The sequence below is a fragment of the Neolamprologus brichardi genome, chromosome 23 (genome assembly GCF_056152115.1).
Source record: "Neolamprologus brichardi isolate AB-2024 chromosome 23, ASM5615211v1, whole genome shotgun sequence".
Lineage (NCBI taxonomy): Eukaryota > Metazoa > Chordata > Actinopteri > Cichliformes > Cichlidae > Neolamprologus > Neolamprologus brichardi.
Window position 1 is genome coordinate 12,729,220 of NC_142125.1, and position 26,359 is coordinate 12,755,578.

The 26,359-nt window shown below is 42.9% G+C and overlaps 4 protein-coding genes across 10 annotated transcripts in view; 2 read left to right on the forward strand and 2 right to left on the reverse strand.

The window, feature by feature from the left end:
• Window positions 1-5,671, forward strand: part of tmem131 (transmembrane protein 131) — a 35,452-nt gene extending 29,781 nt beyond the window's left edge. The window contains exons 31-41 of the mRNA XM_006790394.3: window positions 1,125-1,543; window positions 1,627-1,808; window positions 1,886-2,016; window positions 2,266-2,384; window positions 3,114-3,248; window positions 3,341-3,491; window positions 3,663-3,781; window positions 3,873-3,954; window positions 4,370-4,473; window positions 4,556-4,713; window positions 4,797-5,671. Coding sequence (XP_006790457.1) covers window positions 1,125-1,543; window positions 1,627-1,808; window positions 1,886-2,016; window positions 2,266-2,384; window positions 3,114-3,248; window positions 3,341-3,491; window positions 3,663-3,781; window positions 3,873-3,954; window positions 4,370-4,473; window positions 4,556-4,713; window positions 4,797-5,075 — 1,879 coding nt within the window. The 3' untranslated portion in view covers window positions 5,076-5,671. The remainder of the gene's footprint in view (window positions 1-1,124; window positions 1,544-1,626; window positions 1,809-1,885; window positions 2,017-2,265; window positions 2,385-3,113; window positions 3,249-3,340; window positions 3,492-3,662; window positions 3,782-3,872; window positions 3,955-4,369; window positions 4,474-4,555; window positions 4,714-4,796) is intronic.
• Window positions 5,672-6,688: 1,017 nt separating this feature from the next.
• Window positions 6,689-12,007, reverse strand: si:ch211-201h21.5 (inosine-uridine preferring nucleoside hydrolase). 5 transcript variants are annotated; one of them, XM_087835892.1, is made up of 7 exons: window positions 11,893-12,007; window positions 10,749-10,941; window positions 8,675-8,863; window positions 7,779-7,961; window positions 7,523-7,634; window positions 7,310-7,446; window positions 6,689-7,232 (listed from the first exon to the last, which is right to left on the reverse strand). In XM_087835892.1, the coding sequence occupies exons 2-7, from the start codon at window positions 10,884-10,886 to the stop codon at window positions 6,867-6,869; spliced, it is 1,125 nt and encodes a 374-aa protein (XP_087692018.1). In that variant the 5' UTR covers window positions 10,887-10,941; window positions 11,893-12,007; the 3' UTR covers window positions 6,689-6,866. The 5 variants fall into 5 exon arrangements, with proteins under 5 accessions (XP_087692018.1, XP_006790465.2, XP_035763446.2 ...); XM_006790402.3 differs by having other exon boundaries at window positions 10,749-10,957; XM_035907553.2 differs by having other exon boundaries at window positions 10,749-10,961.
• Window positions 10,525-21,355, forward strand: LOC102783789 (basic immunoglobulin-like variable motif-containing protein). Of its 3 annotated transcripts, none has more exons than XM_087835890.1 (10): window positions 10,525-10,572; window positions 14,783-15,325; window positions 15,409-15,538; window positions 17,413-17,508; window positions 17,603-17,707; window positions 17,792-17,886; window positions 17,965-18,097; window positions 18,933-19,016; window positions 19,094-19,190; window positions 19,269-21,355. In XM_087835890.1, exons 2-10 carry the CDS (start codon window positions 14,851-14,853, stop codon window positions 19,563-19,565), a joined length of 1,512 nt encoding a protein of 503 aa, XP_087692016.1. In that variant the 5' UTR covers window positions 10,525-10,572; window positions 14,783-14,850; the 3' UTR covers window positions 19,566-21,355. The 3 variants fall into 3 exon arrangements, with proteins under 3 accessions (XP_087692016.1, XP_087692015.1, XP_087692017.1); XM_087835889.1 differs by lacking the exon at window positions 10,525-10,572 and adding an exon at window positions 12,118-12,512; XM_087835891.1 differs by lacking the exon at window positions 10,525-10,572 and adding an exon at window positions 12,118-12,352.
• On the reverse strand, window positions 21,219-26,297 carry zgc:172121 (uncharacterized). The gene is made up of 8 exons (XM_087835893.1): window positions 25,883-26,297; window positions 24,139-24,206; window positions 23,911-24,068; window positions 23,729-23,832; window positions 22,910-23,071; window positions 22,622-22,827; window positions 22,371-22,450; window positions 21,219-22,288 (listed from the first exon to the last, which is right to left on the reverse strand). Exons 1-8 carry the CDS (start codon window positions 26,039-26,041, stop codon window positions 22,224-22,226), a joined length of 1,002 nt encoding a protein of 333 aa, XP_087692019.1. The 5' UTR covers window positions 26,042-26,297; the 3' UTR covers window positions 21,219-22,223.
• Between the last annotated feature and the right edge of the window lie 62 nt (window positions 26,298-26,359).

Consider the following 26,359-nt stretch of genomic DNA (forward strand, 5'->3'; position numbering starts at 1 on the left):
ATTTATTAGGATGCTGTTCGCACATAGTTCGGATCTCACCAAACCTGGAAACCGACCGTCCATCACCTCCAGCTGTTCTTCCCCGGGAGCGTGAAGCTTTTGTGTGTGTGTGTGTTTATTGTAGACTAAGAGCTGCTTTCTTGTAGAGTTGGCAGCTGAAGTTAAAATACATTTTTGATCCACAACCTTGATGGGCACCCCAGCATTTCCCATTTGTTAACATCCTTAGCTCTACACATTGCGTCCATGTGAGCTCTCCTTATATAGGTATCATTGAAATTTATAGAATTCACAGATTAATAAATTACTCCAATGAGCATCATTTCTCTGTAATGTCATTTTTCATTCATTCAAAATTTAGACCTGCAGTCCAGATCTGGCCCTTATAATCAGGCACTCCTTAAACTTCAGGCTTCAGTCATTAAAATGTCCAAACATTTGAAGATTTTAGCTGTTTTTTAACTGGATTAATTGCCTCTGACACACCAAGAAGATTGCTGATGGCCGTTTGCCTGTGGCTAACCGCTTCCTGCAGTTTTTACCATATCTGGCACTGAAACAGCTTGTTGGCCGTTATCACCGGCCATTCAGTCGATTTGAATTTTAATCGGAGGCGCACTGAGATGGAGCACAAAGCAAAACTTTATGGTTGCGGATCAACTTTTTTTATCTCGTGCTTGTTCTCAGTACAGCCGAGAATTCAAATCGAGAGCAAATAGTTCTACATGCAAATCTTCTCACTCAGCAGCCATCTTTAAAGTGTTCTGGGAGCCTATTTGAGCATTTATTTCAAGAAATTATGAAATTATTTTAAATAATCTATAGACTCGGCAGTCAAACCTCCGAGAAGGTTTGATGATTTTGCCTCAAAATAAGATTTTGAAAAGCTTTTTTCCCCTGAAAGTTAAGCTTCTGTCACCGTTGTTCCTGTTAATGCTCACTTAGTGCTCAGTGTGTCACTCAGAGGATGAAGTGCTTCTGCCTGCAGAGAGCAGGGGCTTCACAGATTTGAACCGCCGTGTTTGACGCTCTTTATCACCGCCCAGAGACAGTTTAAATGTTAAAACTATAAATGTGCATGTACAGAGTTACTTACAGACTTCTTTGTGAACACTCATCTATAGCGACCCACCACAAAACTCCAGAGGTTTATACGCATCCACCAACGGGTCAGCTCGGGGAGGCCGACAGAACAGCAGCCGTCCCTCGCCGGACTCCGACGGCCAGGGTAACAGGTCCAGGATCAGCTTCACCCGCCCACCTATGCAACCTCCTTCCTCCCAGCTCACCAAAGGAAGTTCAGCCTCTGGCAACGAAGGCCCTCCAGCTCCCTGCCAGGTGACCAACCGCAAAGGTCGCAGCACCAAACAGCCTGACCTCCAGAATCCAAGCTTAGGCGGCCCGTCGCTGCCTCACAGAGGCATCTGCCCCGACGACGAGTTCGCCAACCTCATTGGTGCCATGGACAACGACCTCGACCGTCCAGAGCCGCTCAGTCCCGAAACTCTTCAGGAGCAGAGTTCTCAGTCCATACCAAGCAAAGGTACAGACACAACTTTTAATGAGAGGAGAAATTCTCTGTGGTCGTTCACAGCGTTTTACAGTGTGTGCTGATATCGTTTGCAGTGTCTGAATCCAAAGGGAAGCTGCGCGCTAAAGCAAAAGCCCAGAGAAAGAAGGAAGAGAAGGAGAAAAAGTCAACAGTAAAGACTCAGGGAGACGAGCTCAAAGATCTCGCCGACAACGACGACAGCTCCTCCACGACTACAGAGACCTCCAATCCAGATGTGGAGACAAACATTAAAGAGGTAAAAATGTTGAAAAGTACGCGCCAGCTCATGGTCTCTGTTTGTTGTTTGCTAAAAATATGCATCACTTTTTCCAGGAACCAGTAAAAAAGAAAGGAAGGACAATAACCCCGGAAATGGCAAAAGAAGAAACATCAAATTTTCTGATAAAACCCAAAACGAAGAAACAAGTAATCACAAAGAAGGAGAACCAAGCTGAAAAATCCAGGTTTGAGTCCTTTTTTTTTTTTTTCTTCTTCATCCTAAAGTGACTAAAATAACACAGTGGACTCATTTATGACCTCACGTTTTCCACAGAAGGCTTTTCTTAATGTTCTATTTGCATCTGATATCTGACCAAAAACATCAGTGGCACACAGAAATGCTCAGTGTGACTCCACGCAGTCACCTACAAGTTAAAGTACAAGCCACTGCTTCCACTTTGTTCTCTTTCTGAACAAATCGTTTGTGTTCTCAGTTCTCTCGAGCTGCCCTACGTAACACCACTGGAGACCAAGCAGCGGAAGAACTTCCCCTCCAAATCTCTCCATCCTCTCACCAGCATCACAAAGACGAGACCTCTACAGAAACCTAGATGTAAGTTTTGTATACAATAACTTTATTTAATTATGCCATCCAGAATTTGACCTTCATACTGTGAATATTTTCAGTATTACAGGCCTTCGAAGTACATAAGGGTTTTCTCCTTGTTTTTACTGCCATTTTTGAGGCTTCATAAATACAGCAGATATTTACCTGAAATTTCCAGAGCTGAAAAACACATTTAAAGACGGCTCAGTCCTTTAACTTTTAATCGGTGTAGCACCTGATTATTTATCTATCTGATGGTCTAAAGCCAAGATATAATCATGTTTTTGTTCTTTATGGGTTTTTTTTCCTTTGAGCGTCACTATGATGGGCTCATACTTTGAATAAAAAGCAGCAGTTTAATGTCTGTGATGTAGAGGAGCAGAATCAGAAAGCATTAGTACCCTGCATCTGTTTCTAAAAATTCACTGCGGGGTCATATTTTCATGTGGGCTGGGTGGCTGCTCAAAACAACTTACAGAATATTAAACGTCTCCTTTATACCTTTAAACATAGATTTCATGTGTCTGTCTTCGAAATTACGAGGAAGTAAAAATAACACGAATAAGCAGTGCCAAAGTTCAGTCATATTATAAAGGTAAAACTTTGCATGGTGTCATGTAACATGCTGAAAAAAAAATCAGCCAATTCCTAGAGTCAGATCCACTAAGGCCAGCAGGCAGCTAAGAGGCACTTTCCACAGAATGACCTTGGTGGTTTTGGCGTGTTTTTCCACAGTAGACGGAAAGCTGGAGGACGGGCGGCCTTCCTTTTTCCCCAAAGCGTCAGAGCTGGGACACAGCAGCAGCTCTGAAGGAGAGAAGGACTGCGCTTCACCCGAGTGGGACGTCCCTCTTTCCAAAAACAGCATCCGTAAGTCCAGACCCAATCGGTGGCGTCAGCTCGCGTTCAGACCGGTCTTCGACGAGTCTAACAAGCTGCTTTACTCCCGTCTCCTTTTGCAGCAGCTGACAGTCTTCAGCAGATCTCCCTGCAGACGATAAATGCAGATCCTTTCCTGAAGCGATCGGCCACAGCTGGGACCTGCTCCCCTCCACCCACCTCCCCCAGCTTACTGTCTCGAGGAACCTACAGCAGTGTGGTCAGCAGCAACAGGTGATTCACATGCAGGACAGTCAGTCGTTTAGGACTCTTGTTAACAGTGAGAGGCGCCAAGGCCATAGACAGGACATGTTTTATCTTGATTTGTCAGAATAAAGCATGCTGCAATTCTAACAAGAGAGTACTGAACACATGCTGTTTTAGTAACGTGCTGTATATTCACAGTGAGATAAACCAGAAGAAAGCCCCAGGAAATAAACTGCCTGCAGCCCTCCCGCAGCCGGGCAAAAACGGGAACCTCACCTTTGCTGACGCTGTAACTAAAGGTTATGACAAAAGCCCAGGTGAATATGGAGCGCTGAATCAATCCTTTATGTTAGTGGGAACATTTTTCCCACTGTGCTTTGTTTACGGGATGTTTTCTGCCTCCCTCAGGTGGCTCTGGTGCAGGTAAAACTGACAGCCAAGGCAAGAGTCTGGAGCACATGAGATCCTTTGAAAGCGACAGCTCAGACAGGTAACAGGAAGGAAAGTGTGCACCAGCACAAATATCTCATTTTAGAGGCAGTTTACTGCAAATTGAGCTGAAATTAGTGTTGAAATAAGCATGAGGTGATATTCTGCTCTGCCACAGGAGTGTTCATTTATTTGGAATGACAGAGCAGATATTATGATGCTATTGGCGCAGGTGAATGGCTCAAAGCTGTGAACAGGTGCCAAGGCTTCGGTTCTGTCCTGAAACTCGTCAGAGTTCTCTCCACAAATGTTTGGATTGGATTGAAAGGAAGTGGCTGTGTCCTTGTTTGTAGATCTGCACACTGCTGCACAAATTTCCACTCTCTTGCGATCGTGGCCTGACAGTAATGTGCAGTACTCTGGATCGGTGTCCCAGGGCCAGCTCTATTAACTGAGCGTTCCTTTTTATCTTAAAGCTCTGGACTGTGGAGTCCAATCGACACGACCAGCAGTCCAAACTACCAGTCGGCCAACTCTTTCTCCGCTTTTGGCTCCAACAACCACTTCAACCTGACAGGAGGTAAGCAGACGGACGCAGAGCATCGTGTTCAGATTGTTCACAGCCTTCCAGCTAAAATGTGTGTGGTGTCTGTTGTTTTTAGTGTTCAGTGGAATGAGTCTCCAAAAGCCATCTGAGCCTCAGCAGAGCTGGCCAGAGTTCACTACCGCCGTCCCCTCCTCCATCTGGGACATACCGAGCCCCACTGATCCCCTGCACTCCTGGACCAGCACCCCCAGCTCTACGCCCGCCTCAACCACAGTGAGATCTTTTCTATGACATGATGCAGTTCGCAGATACTCCGACTTCCTGTTCATGATTTTATTAATTTTTTTTCCCCTTAGTCACTCCTGGGAAATGGCCGCAACCCATGGTCTACGACCACACCCTTCGGCAGCTCCATTTGGTCAACGAGTGCAGAGCCAGCCTTAAACCCTTTCCCTCCAACCACCACCTCGACACCTCTGACGGATCTCGTCAGCAGCTCCGCCCCATCGCCACCGCCAGCCGTGGTGGCTTCCACCGAGATGAGTCGGACCTTCAACCCCTGGAGCATGTGGGGCCCCACCGTGAGCAGGCGCAGCTCTGAGCCGTGGCCCAGCTCCTCCAACAACACCAACTAAGAAGGCCACGCCGTAGCACTTAAGTTCTCTGTACTCATAAAGCAAATTCTCATGTAATCAGATTCCCGACATGAAGCAGCCTGGAGCGATCGCCAGCCTGGCGCTGCGAATAGGTCTCTGCAGCTTTTTATTCCCGAGGGGTGGGGGTGGGGAGTGATGCTCACTTTTATTTGAATTTCTTTTAACAGGTTTCCCTAAAGTTAAGAGGCTGATAGCATGGCGAAGGCTGCGTTGGTCCTTTAAAAGTGACACTTGGAGCAAAATCTCTAAAGTTCAGTATTAATGTTGGAACAGACGTCTATTTGAAGCCATAAGTCCTGCTTTCACCATCACTTGGATTCCTATTGGTGGCTTTGAGGTCTGTCATTGCACCAGGCTTTTATTTGGCTGCAGGGATCTTGACTAAATCCAGAGTTGTTCTTCATGAAACAGCCCCCAAAAAAGCTTCAAGAAAATTCATGTACCCCCTACTTTTTTTTCTTCTTCAAAGCCTTCTGTGGGAATAAATTGGTCAGGTGATCAAAAAAATATTTAAGTTTGAGGTTTGTATTGTACATCACCTCGATTTGTCAGCAAAATTAAATAAAGGATTTCAGCAGAAACGCTCATGTTTCAGGTTTTTTTATTCCATTGAAACATTTCAAGCTTTAGGATTTTACAACAGCTTTGCATGATTCAAAATGATCCTTCTTTATATGACACTGGGCCTCATTGCAGCCCCTCAGTGCATTCTGTGTCTAAAGCCAGGCTTTATGACCCAAGACGTAGAAAAACCTCAGAATGAGTGAAGAGCCGTCTGAAGCTTCGGGTACAGACACTGACCTCATTACACAGAGCATCCATGACTGGACGTGGAACAGCAGAGAGGTTTAGGTGGTTGTGCGCTTCACCTGAAAGCCTGAGCCCTAAAAGTTTACCCAAAACTACTATTTGAAGAAAACCGATCAAATATCCACGGTAACAATGCTGGTTCTGTTCCTCATACATAAATATGTGTATATGACACGATATCCCATTATCCTAAAAAACAAAGTAAAAAGTCGATTGACAAAGTTATGATAGGAAACATTTTTAGTTAGGAATATTATATAATTACTGGCACACAGTAACATACAGCCAATGAAACCCTCCAAAGGGTATTTCTAAAGTTAACGTAACACGTGTTTAGTGGAGCATCCTCATCTTATGTCTCAGATTGTAATTTTTAATGTAAAAGATTTTACGTTAGTGCTGTTACGTTACATGTTACTGATGCTAAAAGTATACAATTTTATTCTTTTTCCAATAATAATCAGTATGATTTGGTGTGTTTGTGAGATGAGTACAAACAACTTTCATGTGACAAAGTTTCAAGCTTTGTTACCCTCAATGTTCGATCCGTTTTCTGATTATTAATCGTAGAAAAACTTTACCAAGTGCATTCTTTGTAAAAAAAATTCACTCATCTTTTAGCTGTGAATCCTCCTATGTCCAAATAATTTTCTGATATAGCTTTTATTTTTAGATTGTGACACTTGAAGTGGGTCTAAAATTGATTTGGTTGCAGTTTAAATGTCCTTAGCTCTGATGTACTCTTGAGGGATTTTAACTCAGAAAATAATCACAATTGCCTATAACAGTAAACGGTTGCATTGCTTTATTAAATAAAACATTCCAAAAAATCCAGCTTATTGTGATGGGTCAGGTGGTTAAATTTAGTAACCATCCTCCCTGACATCATTTGTGGCTATAAAATGATGTCAGTCAAAGGGCACTTAGTGATGCAGCCGTTAAATGAAGGAAGTCCAGACTTTACTTCTTGCAGGGCTGTCTGAGGGACTCCTTCAGAAGCTCGCTGAACTTGGCTGTGTCACATTTAGTCAACACAAACACGCTGTGGCTCTTCTTCAACTGATTTGTGCGATCCAGCGCCAACATGCCTCGAGCAATGGAGCCCTGGAGCTCCACGCGGACGGGACACTCGATGCTCTCCGTCACCACGCTGCGGTCGATGCAGGCCGCCATCGCGTAGGAATCATAGGAGACAAAGCCCGGCCCAAAGTACACGTCTCTCTTAGTCGTCATGGCCTCTCTGGAATAAGCCCAGCATTTAGACGTTATCATCCTCATGAAGCGTGCAGCTGGAGCGTCCTGATTGACGAGCTCCTCAAGGAACTCCTGCACAAATCAGGAATTTCAGTTTAAAGTGACCCACACAGCAGGGCCATGCACTTCTCTAAGCGTGGAGATCTTACCCACGTCAGTGCGTTTCTGCACGCATATTCCCACGATGCCAGGTAGGTAGGACAGAGGAACTCCTCAAGAACAATATAGGCTGACTCTGGATCCATGGCGAAGTTAAACTCTGCACACAGAGTCACGTTTCCTTTTCCTATAAAGGCAGAAGCACCATTATTCACTCCTGAACGCCTCACGCTCGAACACCGGTCACCACGAGGCCGTTTTACCTTCCATGTTGCCGCCCATGATGTACACGTCCCTGAGCTTTTGGGGGAAATGGGGGTCAAGTCTGACCGCCAGCGCCAGATTAGTGAGCGGGCCGAGAGCCACCAAGGAGACCTGTGGAGGACATGTTTTCTTCCATTAGTGTTTTCTCAAAGGGAATTGTTGAGATCTGTGCCTAACTGAGTAAAGAATCATGCTCATTGGGAAACGCATCACAATTTAGGATCAAATTGTGACTAAACGAAGGAGTTTTTGAACCTGGTTCTGGTTTTCGGACACCAGTCTCATCATTGCGCTAACTGCATGCTCCTTTTGGATTTTCTCCTCCCAACGAGGATCTTTCTCCTTTATCACATCTCCGAGTCCATCACTTCCAAAGTGGTCAGTGGGTGAGTTTCCCGCTCCAACCAGAGGGCCAGCAGAACCTCGAAACACTGGAATCTACAGGAGGAAGTTCAGATTAGTGCAGCTTTCCTTACAGATTAACACCTGAGTTCTGCCGACACAACACTGCTGGTCAGGCTCAGCAAGACTTGTCACAAAAATACCAAAGATTACAATATATTAAACTCCGCCAAGGAGGTTACTTTAATGCTGCCATTTGTGTTTATGTGAGCAGAAATTCACTAGTCCAGGAGCCTTTCTCCTAATCTGGTTAAACTAACATTTTATGAACATGCATGACAGGAAGTCTGTTACTGACCCTCAAAGGCAGACAAATCCCATCTGTTTAAACAACCAATGGATGATTTACAAAGGTATAAAAAAAAATCCTTAAAGGGACCTCAGAGAGGGGAGTTTAGAAACAGATCATTGTTTCTAAACATAACATCTGTGTGTGTGATGCTGTTTTTATTTAATAATTGATATTTGAATAGCTGGAGGTCTGTGCTCTTCTAATTTCGACAATACTCTAATTGTTGTGACTAATGAGTCTGTGTGCTACATCAATACTTTGAAAAGTAACAACTTAAAGTCAGACTGTTTCTAAAGCACATTTAAACACACGTGAACCAAAGTGCTGCACAGCAGGTGAAACATTCAGTAAACAATTCATATAAAATGAATCATTTAAGAACATTACATCTATATTAAAATACACAAATCTGCATTTTCTCAGATTGTGATTGTTCAGACAGCTTCAGTAAACGTACCCCGTTACGCTCACAGACTGAGAGCACCCTCAAAACGTTCTGACACACGTTGTCGACCGTCGTGTTCCCAAACACGCAGGTGACGCCCAGGATGTGGATGTTAGGCGCCGCCAACGCCATCATTATTGCCTGAGCATCGTCTATGCCGCAATCGGTGTCGATGATGATTAGCTTCTTTTCCATGGTCTCCTGTAAGATTACAAACAACACAATACATTGACAGTAAACCAGTAAAATATGATGAGCTCCTAACAGGCGGACATATGCACCACCTGGTTTTTCATTAGAGAGCAGTTTTTCACTGCTCTGCCTATCAAATATCTCCAGGATCCTGATTCTCAGCTCACACACTAGATCCTGCTCAGTATTCAGAGCTGTCTGAAGGACCTTTGTCATCATTACCTGTATCTGCTGAGAGAAACTCCTCAAGTGGACTTCTGTACCTTTGGAGCCTGCCTCGGTTCTTGTTGCCTCACACCTGGCTGTGGCAGCACAGGTAGGTGGAGACACTCATACAGATTAACTTCTCCTCAGTGACCCTTTGGACTCTGAGGTTACTCTTTCTGGCCACAGACAGTTTTGTTTTGTTGTTTTTTTTTTTTTGACATTTTAATCTTCAAGTCTTCAATCAAAGATTAAACAGCAGTTTAATATTCCTCACCATGACCTCTGAGGAGTGTTATCCTGTTATCAGGTTTGATTTACCCCTCAGCGGTCTTTGGGTTGACTGGCCCTTTTTCTTTTCTGTGTTTGTTAAAACAAGAAATGCCAGGGAAATGCTCTATTAGCAATGAAAATCCTACAGATAATACTAGAGTCAGTGGTGTCATTTTAGTTCAGAAAGGTACTGAAAGGCGCATTTAAAATATTTTTACAGAAAAAAAAAGAAGTTTTGACACCAATATCACATCAATCATATTTGTTACTTGTTACGAAGAGCAAAATATCCCACACAAATCTGACTAAACTGGGAGCTGCTTCCACAAAAGAGAGCCCTGAAAACTGAAGGCTTTTCAGAATGTTTTTTAAAACAACCTAATAATAATGAACTCAATTACTTCTGGGCTGAATTAATAAAGTATTTAAGTAAGTAAATAAGTGAGGTTTGCTCATAGGGGGTCATCTTGATTGTTAGCTCTTTGTCTTACAATGAAAAGCATCTTGATGCAACTGTTGATCTGATTTGGCGTTATGTAAATAACGTAAAGTGTTATTGGTTATTCAAATAATATTATCAACTCAAATGTGTTAAATAAATTCTAGTATTGGAACTGAAAAAAACCCATATCTTAACCATGAACAAATATTTAAAAGAGAAGTTGACCCAAGGTTCTTTAAAACCCGGTTTCTAAAAAAAATTAAATGAAATTAGATTTTTTTTAAAACAAAAAAACGTTTCAAACTACATGACAAGCTGAAAGGGTTGTTTTGTTGTGTTAACTAATTATTATGGAAAGTTATGATCACTGTGATTTAGTGACCATTGTAACATGTTCAAGCACACTGCTCTGTATAAACTGCTTTTATAACTTTGAAGTATCCGTATCGGTAAGACTGGCCCTGTATTTTACTTGTTATCATATAGCACACCACCAGGGACAGGAGAAGTCATGCTGCTAGTGATTCGGCTAAGCTAAGCTAATAGCAATTAGGTTAGCTTCCTAAACAAACAATGAGTGAATATTATGCGTATAATTTGCAGATGATTCAGCAAAGAGTGTGTTTCTGATAAAGGACGTGAAGGTTACAATGTGAAATGAGCCGTTACACAAAAGCATGTAAGGATGTAATGCACAGATTGACCTGCTGAAAAACACCACTGTAAGTAGTAACAGGAACCGGAAGTGATCCAATAGCAAGCCACGACCGCCAGAGGACGCGCAAAGATCAAAGTTCAGGTTTGCTTATAGTTTTTAGAGTCAGGTCACCTGTTAGAAGAAAGAAATCACAGTATGTCCACTACAAAAACGGCCAATCTGTATTTATAGAGTGGTCGTGCGGTTTAAACTGCAAGTAATGTAATTATGTTTTCGCTTTTAAAGGTTTAAGTCGGATCTCCAATGAACAGACTCACCTTAGATCTGCGTGCGTGAGCTTCAAAAAGCCACCGCAGGCGCTCGAGCAATTCGTTAGCCGCAGAGGGACACATTTCCGGTCTCTTTCTTATAGCCGTCTCCCCTCTGTCACACTGTCTTGTCTCAATCTCTTCCATTTTTCTTTCCTCAGTCTTTCTTACTGGTATGAGTACAGGGCGTGGCACTGGTAACCTTTAAACGTTTAAAACTGCCTTGAAATAATGCAGAAAAATATTAACCGTTATGTTATTATTCATGCTGTCATTATTAACATTTTTGTAGCTATACTGTTAAAAGTGACATACACTTTTAACAGTATAGCTGTGATCAGCAGCTATGCACTCTGTGTTTGTGTGCATTGTGGTACAGGGGTCGTCCTCTGGACCACAGGGCGATGTATAAAGATGCTTGGGACAGCGTCTGCCTTCAGTCTCAACTTTCCCTTTTTAGTACAAACTGATCTGCCTCAAAATGTGCCTACAGACTAACTTCATTATATTTATTTCCATATACACAGAAACTAACTCTACAGTAGATAGTTTCATTTACAGGAAATGCAGCTCTACATGTCATTACATGTCTATAGGTTTATAAAAGTTTATGTTACATTAGTAACTGATGATTCTTTGCTAAATATCAGCAGGCAGTTTCCCATTCAAGCCTACTGCATGTCTGCATTTAACCTGTTCTCGGCAATACCAATGGAGGTATTGAGATTCTCAACTCCTGGGTTTTTGGAAAATGTTTTAAGTATATGCCTTTCTGTGTGGAGTTTGCATGTTGTCTCCGTGTTTGCGTGGGTTCTCTCCGGGTACTCCGGCTTCCTCCCACAGTCCAAAGACATAACTCTAAATTAGCCCTGTGACAAACTGGCGACCTGTCCAGGGTGTACCCTGCCTCTCGCCCTATGACAACTGGGATAGGCTCCAGCCCCCCACCCTGAAAAAGGATAAGCGGAGGAGAATGGATGGGTGGATGGAAAAACAATGTTAACTTGTTACAATGACGTTAAAGCCATAGTAACAACTGTTAACGCCGCGGGTAACGGTGACCGTTTACTCACCGCATACATATATATTAATGAAACTACATATAAGATAGTATTTTTTTTTTAAACTAATGCATTTAGAGATTAATAATTACCACAAATAATAAATGTATCGACGGATGTGTCTCTGAGTCTACAAATTTAAATTGTCCGGTATGCACTTTCAGGAACTATCTGAATGTATCACGTGACGCTGACGAGACTCGTCCATTCAAGTGCTCTACTGTGATTGGTTTAAACTGAGAAATAATTTTACTGAGACGGGAAGAGGAGGCGCCAAACTGGACACGTCCAAATATGTAGTAAATTTAATGCAGTGCAATAACATACACATGTGTGCGATGAAAAGTGTTTTTACTCATTTAAACTTTCTGTTTTTTTAACAATCTTATAAGAATTTAACAACGTTGATATTTCCCTTCCTCCCGGTTGCTCCTCAGAATGGTATAGTCCGATGGACCTGCTCAGGAAGAGGCTGCGGGTCAGGAGGACGACGTTTGTTGCTTATTTTCGGCTATTTTCCACATTTTTCGTGCTAATGTGTGCGGCGATTTGGTAGTTTGCTCTCAGCTTTATCTTTTTCCGCCTCCCCGCATAGGGTTGTCATTACTGAAGATTTTATGAGTCTATCTGTGATGCTGAAAATGACGGCTGGGCGTGTTTACGTCCGCTAACCAAATTTGGATGTTTGTGGGTGATCGCAGCAGCTTTACAGGTGAACCGTTAGTTAATGTTTATGTGGATATCAAGAGCCATGCTGTCTGTGTCTATGATAGGTGACTCATTGTAGGCTAAAGGCTAAGAGGAACAGTGCTTGTTTGTCTCTCCGTGAGCCTGACAAGTGACACTCGGGGTTATGGCTTTGAAATTTGTTATGTTCATAGTTTCAGGTGTTTTCGTTAACGTGGACCAACATTGGGTTTGCCAGGGGACAATTTAAAGACTCTATATAAATGAAGGAGCTAGCTTGCTTTACAATTGTATAAGACTCTCTGCCTATTAACACTCCACTTTGTCTATAAAATTTCTTTTTTGATATCTGCTTCATGTTTTTCCACCATCCCTTCCAATGAAGATCTGAGCATCTTCAGCTCTACCTCCTGTCTCCAAACCATACATGAGAGCAGGTCTCATTACCATCTTGTAAACCTTCCCTCTCACTCTTGCTGCTCTCCTGTCTTCACCTCGAGTTAGTTACCCCAGTTATTTAAACCGATCTATCTTCGTTACCTGTGCTCCATCCGACTCTCTTTCATCCACAAACATGTATTCAGGCTTGCTTTTACGGATCTCCATTCATCCTCTCTCCAGTATATACTTCCACCTCTGCTGCCACTTCGCAAACGCATGGCACAACATATAAGAGCCACCTCCACGTGACAAGACTCAGCAGTCCATCTGCATCTAAAGGACAAAGGTCACTCTTTCGAAAATGCCAGTGTTCACATTTTGGACAGAGAAGACAGATGGTTTGAAAGAGGAGTAAAAGAAGCCATTCATGTCCACTGTGAGCGACCATCTTTGAACAGAGGCGGTGGCTTACGACACCAACTGTCTGCCATCTATAATCCAGTTTTGAGATCCCTTCCCAGACGCCTTAACGCCCACTCACATCCTGGGCCATATGACCTCAGGAAATCACATGATAGGGTGGGGCTAGGTTTCCCAATGAGCTCACCCGAAACCTTGGCTGATTATGACCTACACCCGTTTTCACACCTTGGCTCATGTGATTGGGTAGAGGATCATTAGGGGGTCCTTTTGTCCCTCTTGGGGGGAAACTCCCACAGGGTTTAAATCTGGGACTCTCCACCATTTGACCCTTAGAACTGAAGAAGCTTCTCGGATGAGAGATGAAACGTCTTCAAGCAACTTAAAGAAGTCCAGACGCTTTTCTTTCCTTAGACTTCCACCTCTGCAGACTCCACTTGCTCACTACGGATCAGTGTCATCTGCAAACTCCTGCCTGACCTCATCCATCAGCCTCTCCATCACCACTGCAAAAAATGTAATCTCACCCCCAACTTGAACCCATCTTTCACTCTTAACACACATCTGCCCACTGTCTTGCTGTCCTCATACATGTCCTGCACGACCTTAACATACTTTTCTGCCACTCCTGACTTCCTCATGCAGTTCCTCTTTTGGGGCCTTATAATATCCTTTCTCTGATCCATGCAGAGACCGTCAATCTCCTTCTGACCTTTTCTGTACTCCCCCATCAATACTCCCTAAGCACACATTACATCTGTAGAGCTCTTTCTCAGCATGAAGGCATACTGCTGCTACTTAACCTAGCTTCAACAATTCTTTCCCACAGCTTCGTGGTGTGGAGTTCTGCACACCACCCTTGTTCTTGAAGATCAGTACCAGTGCACTTCTTCTCCATTCCTCAGGCATCCCCTCACTCTGTAGGACTTAATTACATAATTATTAAGCAATCTTGTTGAAAACTCCATTGGCAATTTTTGATAATGATGGATTTTGCTAGTTATGGTAACTGTTAGACTAAGAAAGTTGGTTCATGTGTTTCAGGAGCTTTTTGGTTCTGCATTCTCTCCAATGTATGATCCAAATACATTTGAAGGCAGGTGATTGGATGCAAATTCCTTTCACAGAAGCAAAAATATTAAACATCACGTGCAACAAAAAGGCAAAAATAAAGTAGAATAGTTTGGTAAAATAAAATACAGTAATGGAAGACAAGCTCAGTGTGGTAAAAATTACAAAGAAGAAGGAGGGGGAGAACAAATACTCAGAAAGAGCTTGGTGAATAAAAATCTGTTGTGATATGTAACATATGTAAGATGTGTCTGTTTGTGGCAGCAGAGCTGAGCTATCCTGATGTAATACAGATGCTTCTGTGTCAGATAAAACTGTTAGCTGACTGATTTCTCCTATCTGAGTGCACAGCGTGAGGTCTCTATCTCTGCACTTTCATCTTCTTCTCGTATATTTTGAATAACCTCCTTTTCTTCCCTGCAGAGGTCACTTCTCCATCATTGCGTTCCGCCTCGTCCGGTTCTGTTGCCAGTCAGCTCAGCGGCCGCTCAATGCCTAACACCTCAGAGGGTCAGGGAACAAACCTGTCTGGGTCTGTGGAGCCATCAGGGCTGCAGCGGACCGCAGACAGGGAGGAGGAGCACAGCCTGATTCGGTCCCTGGCCCGGGATGCCGCGAGGGTGAGGCGGGCTTCTAGTGCTGAGCTCCACCTGCCGTGGACCTGCCCGGTCACGCACTCCCGTGAGAAGTTCTACACAGTCTGCTCTGATTATGCCCTCTTAAACCAGGCTGCCTCCGTGTACTGCCCCCCAAACGCAGGCAGGGACGCGCTCTCGAAGAAGCAGGATGACGGATCCCCACGTGTAAAGCCCAAACCCTCCACAGAGCTCAGTGCCGCACACACTGGAGGTTCCCATGGGGGGGCAGGCGAGGACTGTGACATGGAGGACGTGTCCAAGCCTATTTTGGCCTGGGAGATTGACACGGCAGACTTCAACACTGCATATACAAGGAAAATAAGAGCAAGTAAGAAAGGTCTGGAAGCGAATTTAATCAGTTTGGTTTACATGATGTCACACTTTGATGTTTTTTTTGAAACACTTTTTCAGGCAATGGTAAGAAATGCGGCGCTAAGAAGATGAAGTCATCCGACAGACCCAGCAGGAACCTGCAAGATGTCCCTCCTCACGCCTCACTGGAGGAGATCAAACAGAGGAAAGTGCTCGACCTCAGAAGATGGTAATGTTATATTTAGCCTCCATTTTCATTTCCTCCATTTTCGTGCAGTGACTTTTACAGAAAGGAAAGCAGAGACCACCCCCTCCATCTCCTTGTACACACAAACAAAAAACATCTCTCTTTACTATTTACTCACTATTTAACAAGATAAACTGGATCAGATTAAAACATACCATTCATGCTGTCTATCTGCTCTCTACATGGACATCTTCACATTTTTGTATCTACTATCTGTTTAGAAAAAGAACCAATAAAACGCTATGAAAACACCTCAGTATACATGAAACTGTTTTACTGGAAAGTCGTGGCCAAAATATCAAAAGTAAAAATAATCACTCTACAGAATAATGTTCTCTCTCGGTGTTAAATTGTGTATTATTTATATTACCTTAAACATATAACTGCTGTGTATGTTTAAGGTTGAACGCATTTTAAATAGTTATTCTGTTTAATGTTTAATGTCCAACATCACATGTTTGCGATGATCTCTAAAAAAGTTAATGAGCTGATAAATACAGGTCTACAAAAGTATATTAAAATATTAATCACAAAAAAATAATCGGAATTAAAAGCGTTGTGTGACGTGGTTAATGGTCAATATCTATCGGGGGATTAAAATATGGATGGAAAATGTTGGTGGAGTGTTGGCAAAACAGCTGGTTAAACCTATTACATTTAGAGATTTTTATAGATGCTATTCTGAAAGTGCTGCTGAGCCTGCACCTGCTCAGCTTGCCTGTTTTATTAGACCAGACATGGTCAGCGCCACTGTCCATTATGTCCATTATGGTTATAGCTTCCCTTGCTAATGTACTAAAGGAGTTATTAACATCCTTTTCAAACTTCATCTTCTCTACATCACACATGTCGGCTGAGGTGATTAGCCGACGGTAAATCACTGAAGCTCTTTTACTTGCTACTCCACCACTAAGCTGTGTTTCCACACAAAGGGTCAATCATAATTGATATCAGAGCAGTGAAAGCAGAGCCGGGGTTGCTTCCCTTGCATTCTTGTTTCCTATCAGACCAGACCAGAGGTTTGTCCAAAATGTGCATATGCAAACCATCAGAAAAAAGCTGCTGGCCTCTCAGCTCCGGTCAGTGTTACTGGGAGACGGACACGACTATATAACAGTGGGAGCTATGGTCTCCAATGTGCATGAAATAAGCGCAGCTTTAGCGACAACTGCTGACTGTGGCCACAAGATGGCAGTCATGTAGAGGATGGATGGAAACATGCCAGGAGCTTTTTGATTGTCTGAGATAAAAGGGGAGAGATTGATTTGACTCTCTGCACTCTCCATTTTCACTGCAGAGCTTTAGAGCCAGCTCAATGCCCTTTTTTGTCCCCTGGGGTCAGGATTTCCTAAAGAAGGGCAGTAAAGTTTAGAAACCAAAGAGCGAGGACACGGTCAGCGCATTTGTGTTTATTTGAATGAGTTTTTCTTTCACAGCACAGACAACAGCTGTCTCGTTTTGTTGTCGCTGTGGCTGTGACAGCTGCATCTAGAAGTGTTCATTTATCTGAAATAGTAATTGCACAGGCGGATGACTGAAAGCTGTGAGGCCAGTGCCAAATGTTTGCCTCTGTCCTCCGGGTTTTTTCTGGAGTAAGACTCTGCCATTCTGCTGAATGGTTGCACATTGATTTAAGGCAGTGAATATTTGTTACCTTCCTACTGTAGTCCAGCATTTCCTGTTATTTCTGGCAATTTTGATCAACCACGATGAATACTTGAAGAAATTAAACCCCACATAAAAAAGTATTTTCATTGCAACCCCGGTGATTCTCCAGAAGCTCTTGTCTTCTTTCGGAGAGGACCTGTTACCTTAACAGAAGTCTGTCTTTTGTGTTATAATCCATTTTTCTGCAGGTACTGCATCAGTCGGCCACAGTATAAGACGTCTTGTGGGATCTCCTCGCTGGTTTCCTGCTGGAACTTCCTGTACAGCACGCTTGGCGCAGGAAAGTGAGCAGCCTGCATCTTATCTCATATTAAAAAAAATCAGCTTATGAAGTGTGGGCGATGAATAAAAGGTGTAAATGTTTGTTTGCATTGCCAGTCTGCCACCCATCTCTCAGGAGGAAGCTCTGCATATTCTGGGGTTTCAGCCGCCGTTTGAAGAAATCAAGTTTGGTCCTTTCACCGGCAACGCTACACTGATGCGGTACACAAACCTCCCGTCTTTTACTTTTTAAAAAAAAAAATTGAAAGAGTGCGCAGGTCTGCAGTCAGTGCGTTTTCCTCACAGGTGGTTCAGACAAATCAACGACAACTTCCGAGTGCGAGGTTGCTCCTATATTCTGTACAAACCACATGGAAAGCACAAGACAGCAGGAGAAACAGGCGAGTCAGCTGATCCACTCAGCGCTGTTATTCTTACAGGTGTGCAGCTTGAGTGATTAAACTCGTTCTTCTTTTCAGCTGAAGGAGCTCTGATGAAACTGACACAAGGCCTGAAGGACGAGTCCATGGCCTACATTTACCACTGTCAGAACCACTACTTTTGCCCCGTGGGGTTCGAAGCCACGCCGCTCAAAGCAGCAAAGGCGTACAGGTAACGCCACGTCACAGCAGTTAGAACTGCTCGTTTAGATCAGTGCTCACTAAAAGCTGTGTTTTGAGATTTTTCTGCTAGCCCCTGCACGAAATATAATGAATGAGGTTTCGGTTTACTGCATTGATCCACATTGAAGGCTCATTTTATTTTATGTTGATATTTACTTGATGATGCTCGTTCATTTTTTTAAAACTTTTTTTTTAACTTTTTAATTTAGCTTATTTCTTTTTGTGTAGAGTTGTTTTGTTTTGTCATATTTCTTTGTTGCATTGTTTGCTGTAAGTTTACGTTTGTTAGAGATTTTATTTGATCTTTTGGCTGCGTGAAAAAGACGTTTTAATGGGACTCTTTGCAAAGTCTTGACTTGAATTAGAGGGTAAGTAACAGGAAACTGTTTATTCTTAGAGGTGCTCAGGAAGTGTGAACACCTCTTTAAAAGCAGAGGCTTCGGCACATTGTTGGTTTGGAACATTCAGGTGTGTGCTAGGTCTTCCCAGGAGTGGACATCCCAGCATATTCACTCCGTGCTCAAACCCTGCAGTGCTCAGAAAAACTCCATAACTCTACAGGCCACATAAGCATGTTAAAGGTTAAATCCATGAAAGCACACTTTAAAAAACTTAATTTACCTAATTTTATGACCCTCTGAAGAACAGCAGATTTTTTTTATTATGTCCTGAGATGTAAAATCTTATGGACTTAAACAAGAGACTTTACATTCTTAATATCGCCATATGAAGATCTGTAGTCTTAATAGCTCTTTTTATAAAAAAATATTAACAAATTAGTTGACTAGTTTTTAGTAACAGATGTTGTCCTGTTTTCTGTGAAGGGGCGCTCTTCCCACTAACGAAATGGAATACTGGATCTTAATCGGGGAACCCAGCAGAAAACATCCGGCTATTCATTGTAAAAAGTATGTTCCTGTTCAGTTTTTACTCCATTTCCACGTCTGCTGCTGTTAAGCAGTTTAACGGGCAGTTCTCTCTGCAGGTGGCTGGATATCGTGACTGACCTCAACACCCAAAATCCAGAATACCTGGACATTCGCCACACAGAGAGGGGGATTCAGCGCCGCAAAACCAAAAAGGTTCCAATTCTCAGACCAGCTGTTTAAATGTTTGTGTGTCTGAGATGGTGAATAACTAAAAGGCTTCTTCATTCTCAGGTAGGTGGAAACCTGCACTGCATCATGGCCTTCCAGAGGGTCAACTGGCAGAAGCTTGGCCCCTGGGCACTGAATTTGGAAAACCTGCGGCACGACTTTCACCAATCTGCCACGGAAAGGGCCCACGCGAGCGACGACAGCGAAGAGAGGACGTCAGCCAAGCGGATGGCCCAGCTGGGACGCTCGCACAGCATGGGAAGCCAGAAAGACACCAGCTGGAAACGCCAGTCCAACAGCACAGAGTACAGACAGCGCAGCTCGCCCGACAGCGACCTCGAAGAAGACATCACAGACTGAAAGGTTCTTAGGGATGAGCAGGATGAGGACTGAGTATCTAAACAGTAGTGAAGTTAGGAAGTTAAAGAATAGGTCTGGAGTTTTCTGCAGTTTACTGTTGATAAACGGCATGAAAACACCAAAATGCACTGTTAGTGAAGCGTTAGGACTCTTTAAATCTCCAAAAACAGCTCAGATACGTAGTTTTATTTTTTAAAATCATCTCCTAAAACGGCTCGATGCCTCCATTTCTTCTGCTTATCCAAAGTCGGATCACTTCTAGGCTCAGCAGGTTATGCCAGATATCCTTTTTCCCCAGTGACCTTTCCCATTCCCCCTGCGGCATCCCAAGGTGTTCCCAGTCAAAATGAGATAAGGGTCTGCTAGGGGGTCTCCTCCCAGTTAAAAACCTATAGAGGGAAGTGACCAGGAAGCAGTTTTTATTGAATTTATTGACAGTAGAAGCTTTACAGAAATCACAAGAGTCCTTTTTGAATATTTAAGACTACCACATGTTCAGCTCATTTTAGATAGATAGATATCTATATTCTATACCCTAAAGAATATTCTCTTTAGGGTGTTTTCACTTCTTGTTTGTGAAAACACCCGTGGCCATATCCTTTTTCTTTGCTCATTTTGTCCTTTAGCAGTGAAGACAAGCAATATGGAGACAGCTGCTTCACAATCATTACAGAGGCAGTTCCATGACTGATCCACATGACATCTCTGGCCCATGTAGCATTGCGTGCAGCTTTCAGGTCAGCAGTAACTTGAAATGGTTTTCCAGCCTTGTGTTTTCAGTCGGAAGCAGTAAACCGACAAACTAAAGAAGTAAACTTTGAGGCCATCAGTCGTCTGCGTCCTTCTAATCGGGGCGACATTGACGCAGTTACAGTCATTTCCTCTGGAAAAAGGTTGAGTGTTGGGGCCAAAATGCCCAACCTTTAAAAATTCAGCAATAATTCTCAAATACATGTTTCCCATGTAAATCGTCCCGACTTTCTCTTTGTAACACTACGGCAAGTTTAGTTCTTCGGTCTGTGGAAATCTGGATTGGCAGCAGCAGAATTTCTTCAGTAGCTCTGTGCTGTTGTGTCGAGACGCAGCAGCAGAACTGAAATTAATAAACTCATTTGTAGCCGCCTGTTGCGAAAAGCTCAAATATTTGACCAATCAGAAAATGTGAAACACTTCTGCAAAATATCCGAGCAGAACATTTTCTTCTAATAGAAACAGGGAGGATGCTTTGGTTTGCTGTAATCATTCCCGCTTTTCATACTGGGTCCGAAGAGATTTGGCCGCAGATCATAAATGAATAAATCTAAAAATAATAAATAAAAGGAGCTTTGGGAAGTCGGACCCACTCAAAGCAAACCTCACAGCGTTGCCGCTCATCACAAACATGTTTCTGCAGGTTTAATCTAAACTGCACCGACACATCCACTGTACATTCTTTCAGACGAAGCTCATCGTTCAGGTACAGGAGGTGGGCTCGTTTCTCACCTGGCGTTCAGCAGCTCGTCCAGTTAAAGTGTCGTGAAAGCTGCTAGCGTTGTGTTGTGTTTCGTGAACTCTCCGGGGGGACGGTAGACAATCCTGGTGTTTAAACACAGGAGCTGTAGAAACTTCGGACACTCAGAGTGACACTCATGGTTTATTTCAGACACGAGCAGTTCCTTTACATGTTTCTTTGCACCTTTTGTGGGTCCGTTTGTCTCTGACCCACACACACAGTCATTGTGTACCTAAGTGGGTTTGATGTAGTGGTTTATTTATTGACTTATTTTACAATAAAATGGGATTTTTAAGAATTCCTGCAGCATTCGTATTTTTTTGTTTAACATTTATTGTGACTCTTCCGGTGTTGCTTTTATTCACACGGCTCTGAGTCTCATTTCACGTCAAATAAAGCATGTAGAACCCTTTTTACCATGAAAGTCTTAGTCACAAAATGTTTTTATTTACCTTTCCTGCTGGATTGAGCAAATATGACAAATTCATCAATCCATTCTCTTCATCCATCCACTTATCTTTGTCAGGGATGCAGGGAGGATGTAGCGTATCCTAGATACCATCAGGCGAGAGGCGGGATACACCCTGGACAGGTCACCAGCCAGACGCAGGGCTAACACAGAGAGACAGACAACCGCTCGCACTCATAGTCACACCTATGGGCAATTTAGATTCTCCAATTAACCTAACCCCACTAACTGCATGTCTTTGGGCTGTGGGACTGTGGGAGGAAGGCTGAGTACCCGGAGAGAACTCACGCAAACGCACAGAAATTTGTGAATCAGATTTGGACCCACCTGCATGTTTGCAACTAGGAAAGCTTATTTTATAAAACAAAACAGCTGATTCTGAGCTGGTGTTGGATGGGAGCCACTAATTTTAACTTGCTCACTGGCATGTTTAAGCAACTTAGTCACAACACGACTGAATCAGAAATGATAATTTATTCTCTCTCTTCTGAGTCTCCTCACGCTCTTATAGTGAACATAAGCTCTGCATAAACAAGAAGGCCCGCTCAGCCAGAGTGTGAGCACCAGCATCATGTCATCAATCACAGATTTCATTATAATTTGCAGAAAGTCAGCAGTGACAGGTTTCTGCCTCCTTCGGCTTGTCCTGTTCTTGTAGGCAGCCAAGTTTTGAGGCCTCTCTGCAGAGGCTGGAGGTTCAACGCCCCTTTAACTGCTGTCTTAGCTCTGCTATGTGAGCAGGGCCGATACGACAGCATCCCCCTGTAAGACAGAGAAGAGCTGCTCAGAGAAAATGCTGCAAAACAGAAGAAGACTGAGTATAAGAGAAAGCAGCTGAGCTCACCTATCAGAGCAGCGCCCTGCTTCACCCACATGTGGCTCAGATCAGGCGTCCATCCTGATGGTTTTCCTGATGTTTGCCACCTTTGCATGAAAAAAGATTCTTTACTGAATCCACACAGATATTTAGCAGATTTTCTTTTTTTCTCTTTAAGGAATCAAGTTTTTATGGTAGCTTTATGTTGTATTTACAGAATGTAAACACGTTGATGTGAGGCGTTTAGACAGTCGTGTGTTATTTAGCTTCAGACTCACCCCCGCTCAGTGTCCCACTCCTCTCCGCTGTTAGGGTACACCACCCAGCTCGTGTTTGAGACGTGCAGCGGTCCAGCAGAGTCCAGCAGCGACTCCACCACGTCTGGAGGACAGCAGTTGACTCCCACAGCGAGCAGCTGCGTGGATCTCTCAGCGACCCGCACGGCGTCAGCGAACAGGCTGCCGTCCGATATACGCTTCTCGTCCTGATGGCGAGGCGAGTCATTGTGTGACTAACAACGAACTAATACGGATCTTTCGTCATCGCTGTTCACCGGCAGCGATTACCTTACAGGAGAACGACAGCCAGGCTTTCGAGTTTGGAAACTCCCTCAGCAGCTCCACCACAGCCTCCGCCTCTTTGATGCTCGGGATTGTTTCAAAGGCGATGAGATCAACTCCCGCAGCTGCTAAGCAGTCAATGTGAGGCCGGTGCCAAACTTTAAGCTCCTTCAAATAGATTAAAGACACCTGAGAACATTTATTCACACCTGTCTCAGCAGTAAATGGATCTATAAACTTACTGAGAACAACATCAGAAGGATCAGGCAACATAAATAATCAAATCTGACCCCCTTAGATTCAGAATTGTGCAAAATGTTCCCTTCATACTGTGAATATTTTCAGTTTAAGGCAAAGTACAGAAGACCTTTCATATGCTCATATGGTAATATGAGCTGAACGTTTACCCAGAATCCACGTTTTGAAGTATTCTCCAATGGATTATCCAAAAACATCCAGGGTACCTATGCTGGTTTTTGTTCTCCTGCGTCAGAGATGTTAAACTGCTGCAGTTTTGCTGCTAATTATTAGTGTACACAGCTTAAATGTTTAAAATTACAATTAAAATGTCATATAGATCTCTGTTGTACTCAAAATGCTAAAATTTGTTTGTAATTCTGAAAATAGCCATAGTATTAAGGTAAAAAGTGTCATAGTGTCATTAAATATACTGAAGTTATTGTCCCAAAAAAGAAGGTACTTAATGATTTTTCATGAAACGAACCGAAAATATAAACAGAACCAGAACCAGAGATATAAACAACTATTCTGGGCAATCTTCTCAAAGCAGGCATAAAGTCCAGTAGGTGGCTGAGGGGTACTTACTTCAACACTCATCTGCTCTGCGTAAGCTCCAGTGTACTCCGAGCCATCGTGGAGAAAGGCCCCGTACGGCCCCACAGAGCCTGCCACCAGGGGGCGTCTCTTCCCTTTACAGAGAAATAAACAGTGAGATTATATCACAGTTTACAGCAAGAGTGGGCTCAGCTCAGCGTAAGCTCTCCTACCTGACTCAAACCTCTTCACCGTCTCTTTGGCCAGATGAACTCCGGACATCAGCAGCTCTCTGGCGCGTTCAGCGCTCACCTCCAGGTGGCTGATGAATCCTGGGATACTTGCCTGGTATGTGGCTGTCGTGATGACATCAGCACCACTGAGGAGGAACCTGTTCACACAAAGTGTATACATTGAGCGCTGATTGATTTGTATTTACCAACATTTTTGCATGGACACACCTGTAATGAGCATCTCTTATGGCCTGAGGATCAGTGTGCAAAAGCCTGGCGCTCCACAGAGGGTCTCCCTGCATATGTAACACACACACACACGAATTTCAGTCCAGATTCACAGAGCAATATTAATAAAAAAAATCTTATATTTGATCTGTAAAGACCAGATAAAAATATTCTTCACCAGTTTACGTACTTTATATTTAATAAAAACACAAGTTTTGGTATAGATCATGTACTGGAAAGTAACAATACAGCATCTCAACCTTCAGAGTTATTATAGTTTTATATTTTCTAGTTTTAATCTTTTTAGTTTTTGTAATTATTATAATTTACATTATAGGGAGGGAATGTGTCAAGAGGGCAGATTTGGGAAATTTAGTAAAGATAATACAATGGAAAAAAAAAAAAGCTGTGAAAATCAAGTGACTCACAGTCACAGACAGGCTGTGAGAACAAGGCCAGAGGATATATTCAGGTCATTTAACCATTTCTCTGAAAATAAATACAAAACCATGCAGGTATTTTCTTCTGTAAAGATACAGAGTACACTCAGATCACAGATGGGCCTTTGATGCTCAGGTTTGACTGACTCTGTAAAGTTCAGCAAGCTGTGATTCTAAGTAGGGAATATCTGCAGTCTACATCCCAGGTGAAGCATTGTGAGCAACTAACAAGTCCCAAGTTGCACAAGTTTCACCAGCACGTGTAAAAGGAAATGCAGGTGTGGTGACGACTGGAAGCTTCTGGGGTGGAGTTTTTCTAACTTCACAAACAGATGTGCTGTAGACAAAGAAACTTAACGTGAGAAGAAAAAAACACTTCTGTTTTGTTTTGTGCGCTTTTGAATCTCTTAGGATTCAGTGGGTTGGACTTCTCAGGGCCACATATGCTCCCATCCAGGTGACGTCTTTTTCAGGGAAGGCCTTGCGTATTTCAGCAGGATGATGGTAAACAGCATACTTCATCAAATCTGAGTCTGGGTGCTGAACTGCAGGCCTGTAGTCCAGACCTTTCATCAAGCAAAGCGTCTGGAGCATCATGAAACCAAAAACGCAACAAAGCAGATTCAGGACTGCTGAGCAACTAGAATCCTGTATCAGACCAAAATGGGATGATATTCCTCTCCTGGTAAGTCCAGCAGCTGCTCTCCTCAGTTCCCAGACACATGGCCTCGTCCCACCCTTTTTTTAAAATAGATATGTTGCTCCCATCAACTTCAAAATAACCTTGTTGTTAATGTTTTTTCTCTTAAAATGGTACTCAGTTTTCTGTGTTCTACTGTGAATAAGATATGGGCTTATGATTTGCAGTCATTTAACTGTGTTTTTATTTACATCTTACACACCGTTCTGTAGACTGTTGCTTTAATGCTTGTATTTAAATTTAACCCTAATAATCCTAACTTCAAATTTTATTTTATTTTATTGAACATTCTCTTTATTTAGAGTATTTTGCTACATGTTTGATGTTTAAAATTGTAAATATACAGAAATAAAACACTAAACAGACTTTTCACATATTTAGTTTGTTGGGATCTGATAAGCCTGGCTAAGGTCTCTGAACCACAGCTTTAAAATTACTTTTAAATTACTTGTATAAGTCAGTAACACAACTACAAAACAAATAGCACAGCCACCATGGAGACATGGATTGACTGAAAATAGACACAAAACATCTCCAGAGAGAAATTAAATTAGTCTAATCAATAGAAAATGGTGACCTGTTGCAGGTTATTTTTATGATTTACCTGCAGTTTGGCTCCATGCGCTTCGAGATCAGTTGCCAGTCCACCATCTAGGATCAATGGCCCTTCATCATTAACCATTTGTGTGAGAAGAGCAGAGGAGCCCATGGAGCAACACTTAATTAAAAAATTTACTGGAGAATTCTTTGCACTGCTTTTCATAAGAAGATCATTCAGTCAAGTTACTAACGCTGACTCCTCTGAAATAACACCACCGGGCAGCTTAATTATTCACACAGAAGAGAGTGAAGTGCAACATCAGATCCTTCATGTTTCATAATGTTGTTCTTCCGGGTAACAGTGGAATGAAAAGGTGCGTTTATGGCCGCTCAAAACTGAACTTCTTCGCAGCATCAGCAGACCGCCACTAGATGTCCTCCTACACAATAAATGCACAGTGTATTTCACCAGAATCCGATTCTTGCTCGGTCCTTTACTTTATAAACAACCACTTGAGCAAGACAGCGCAGCTTTTCTTTT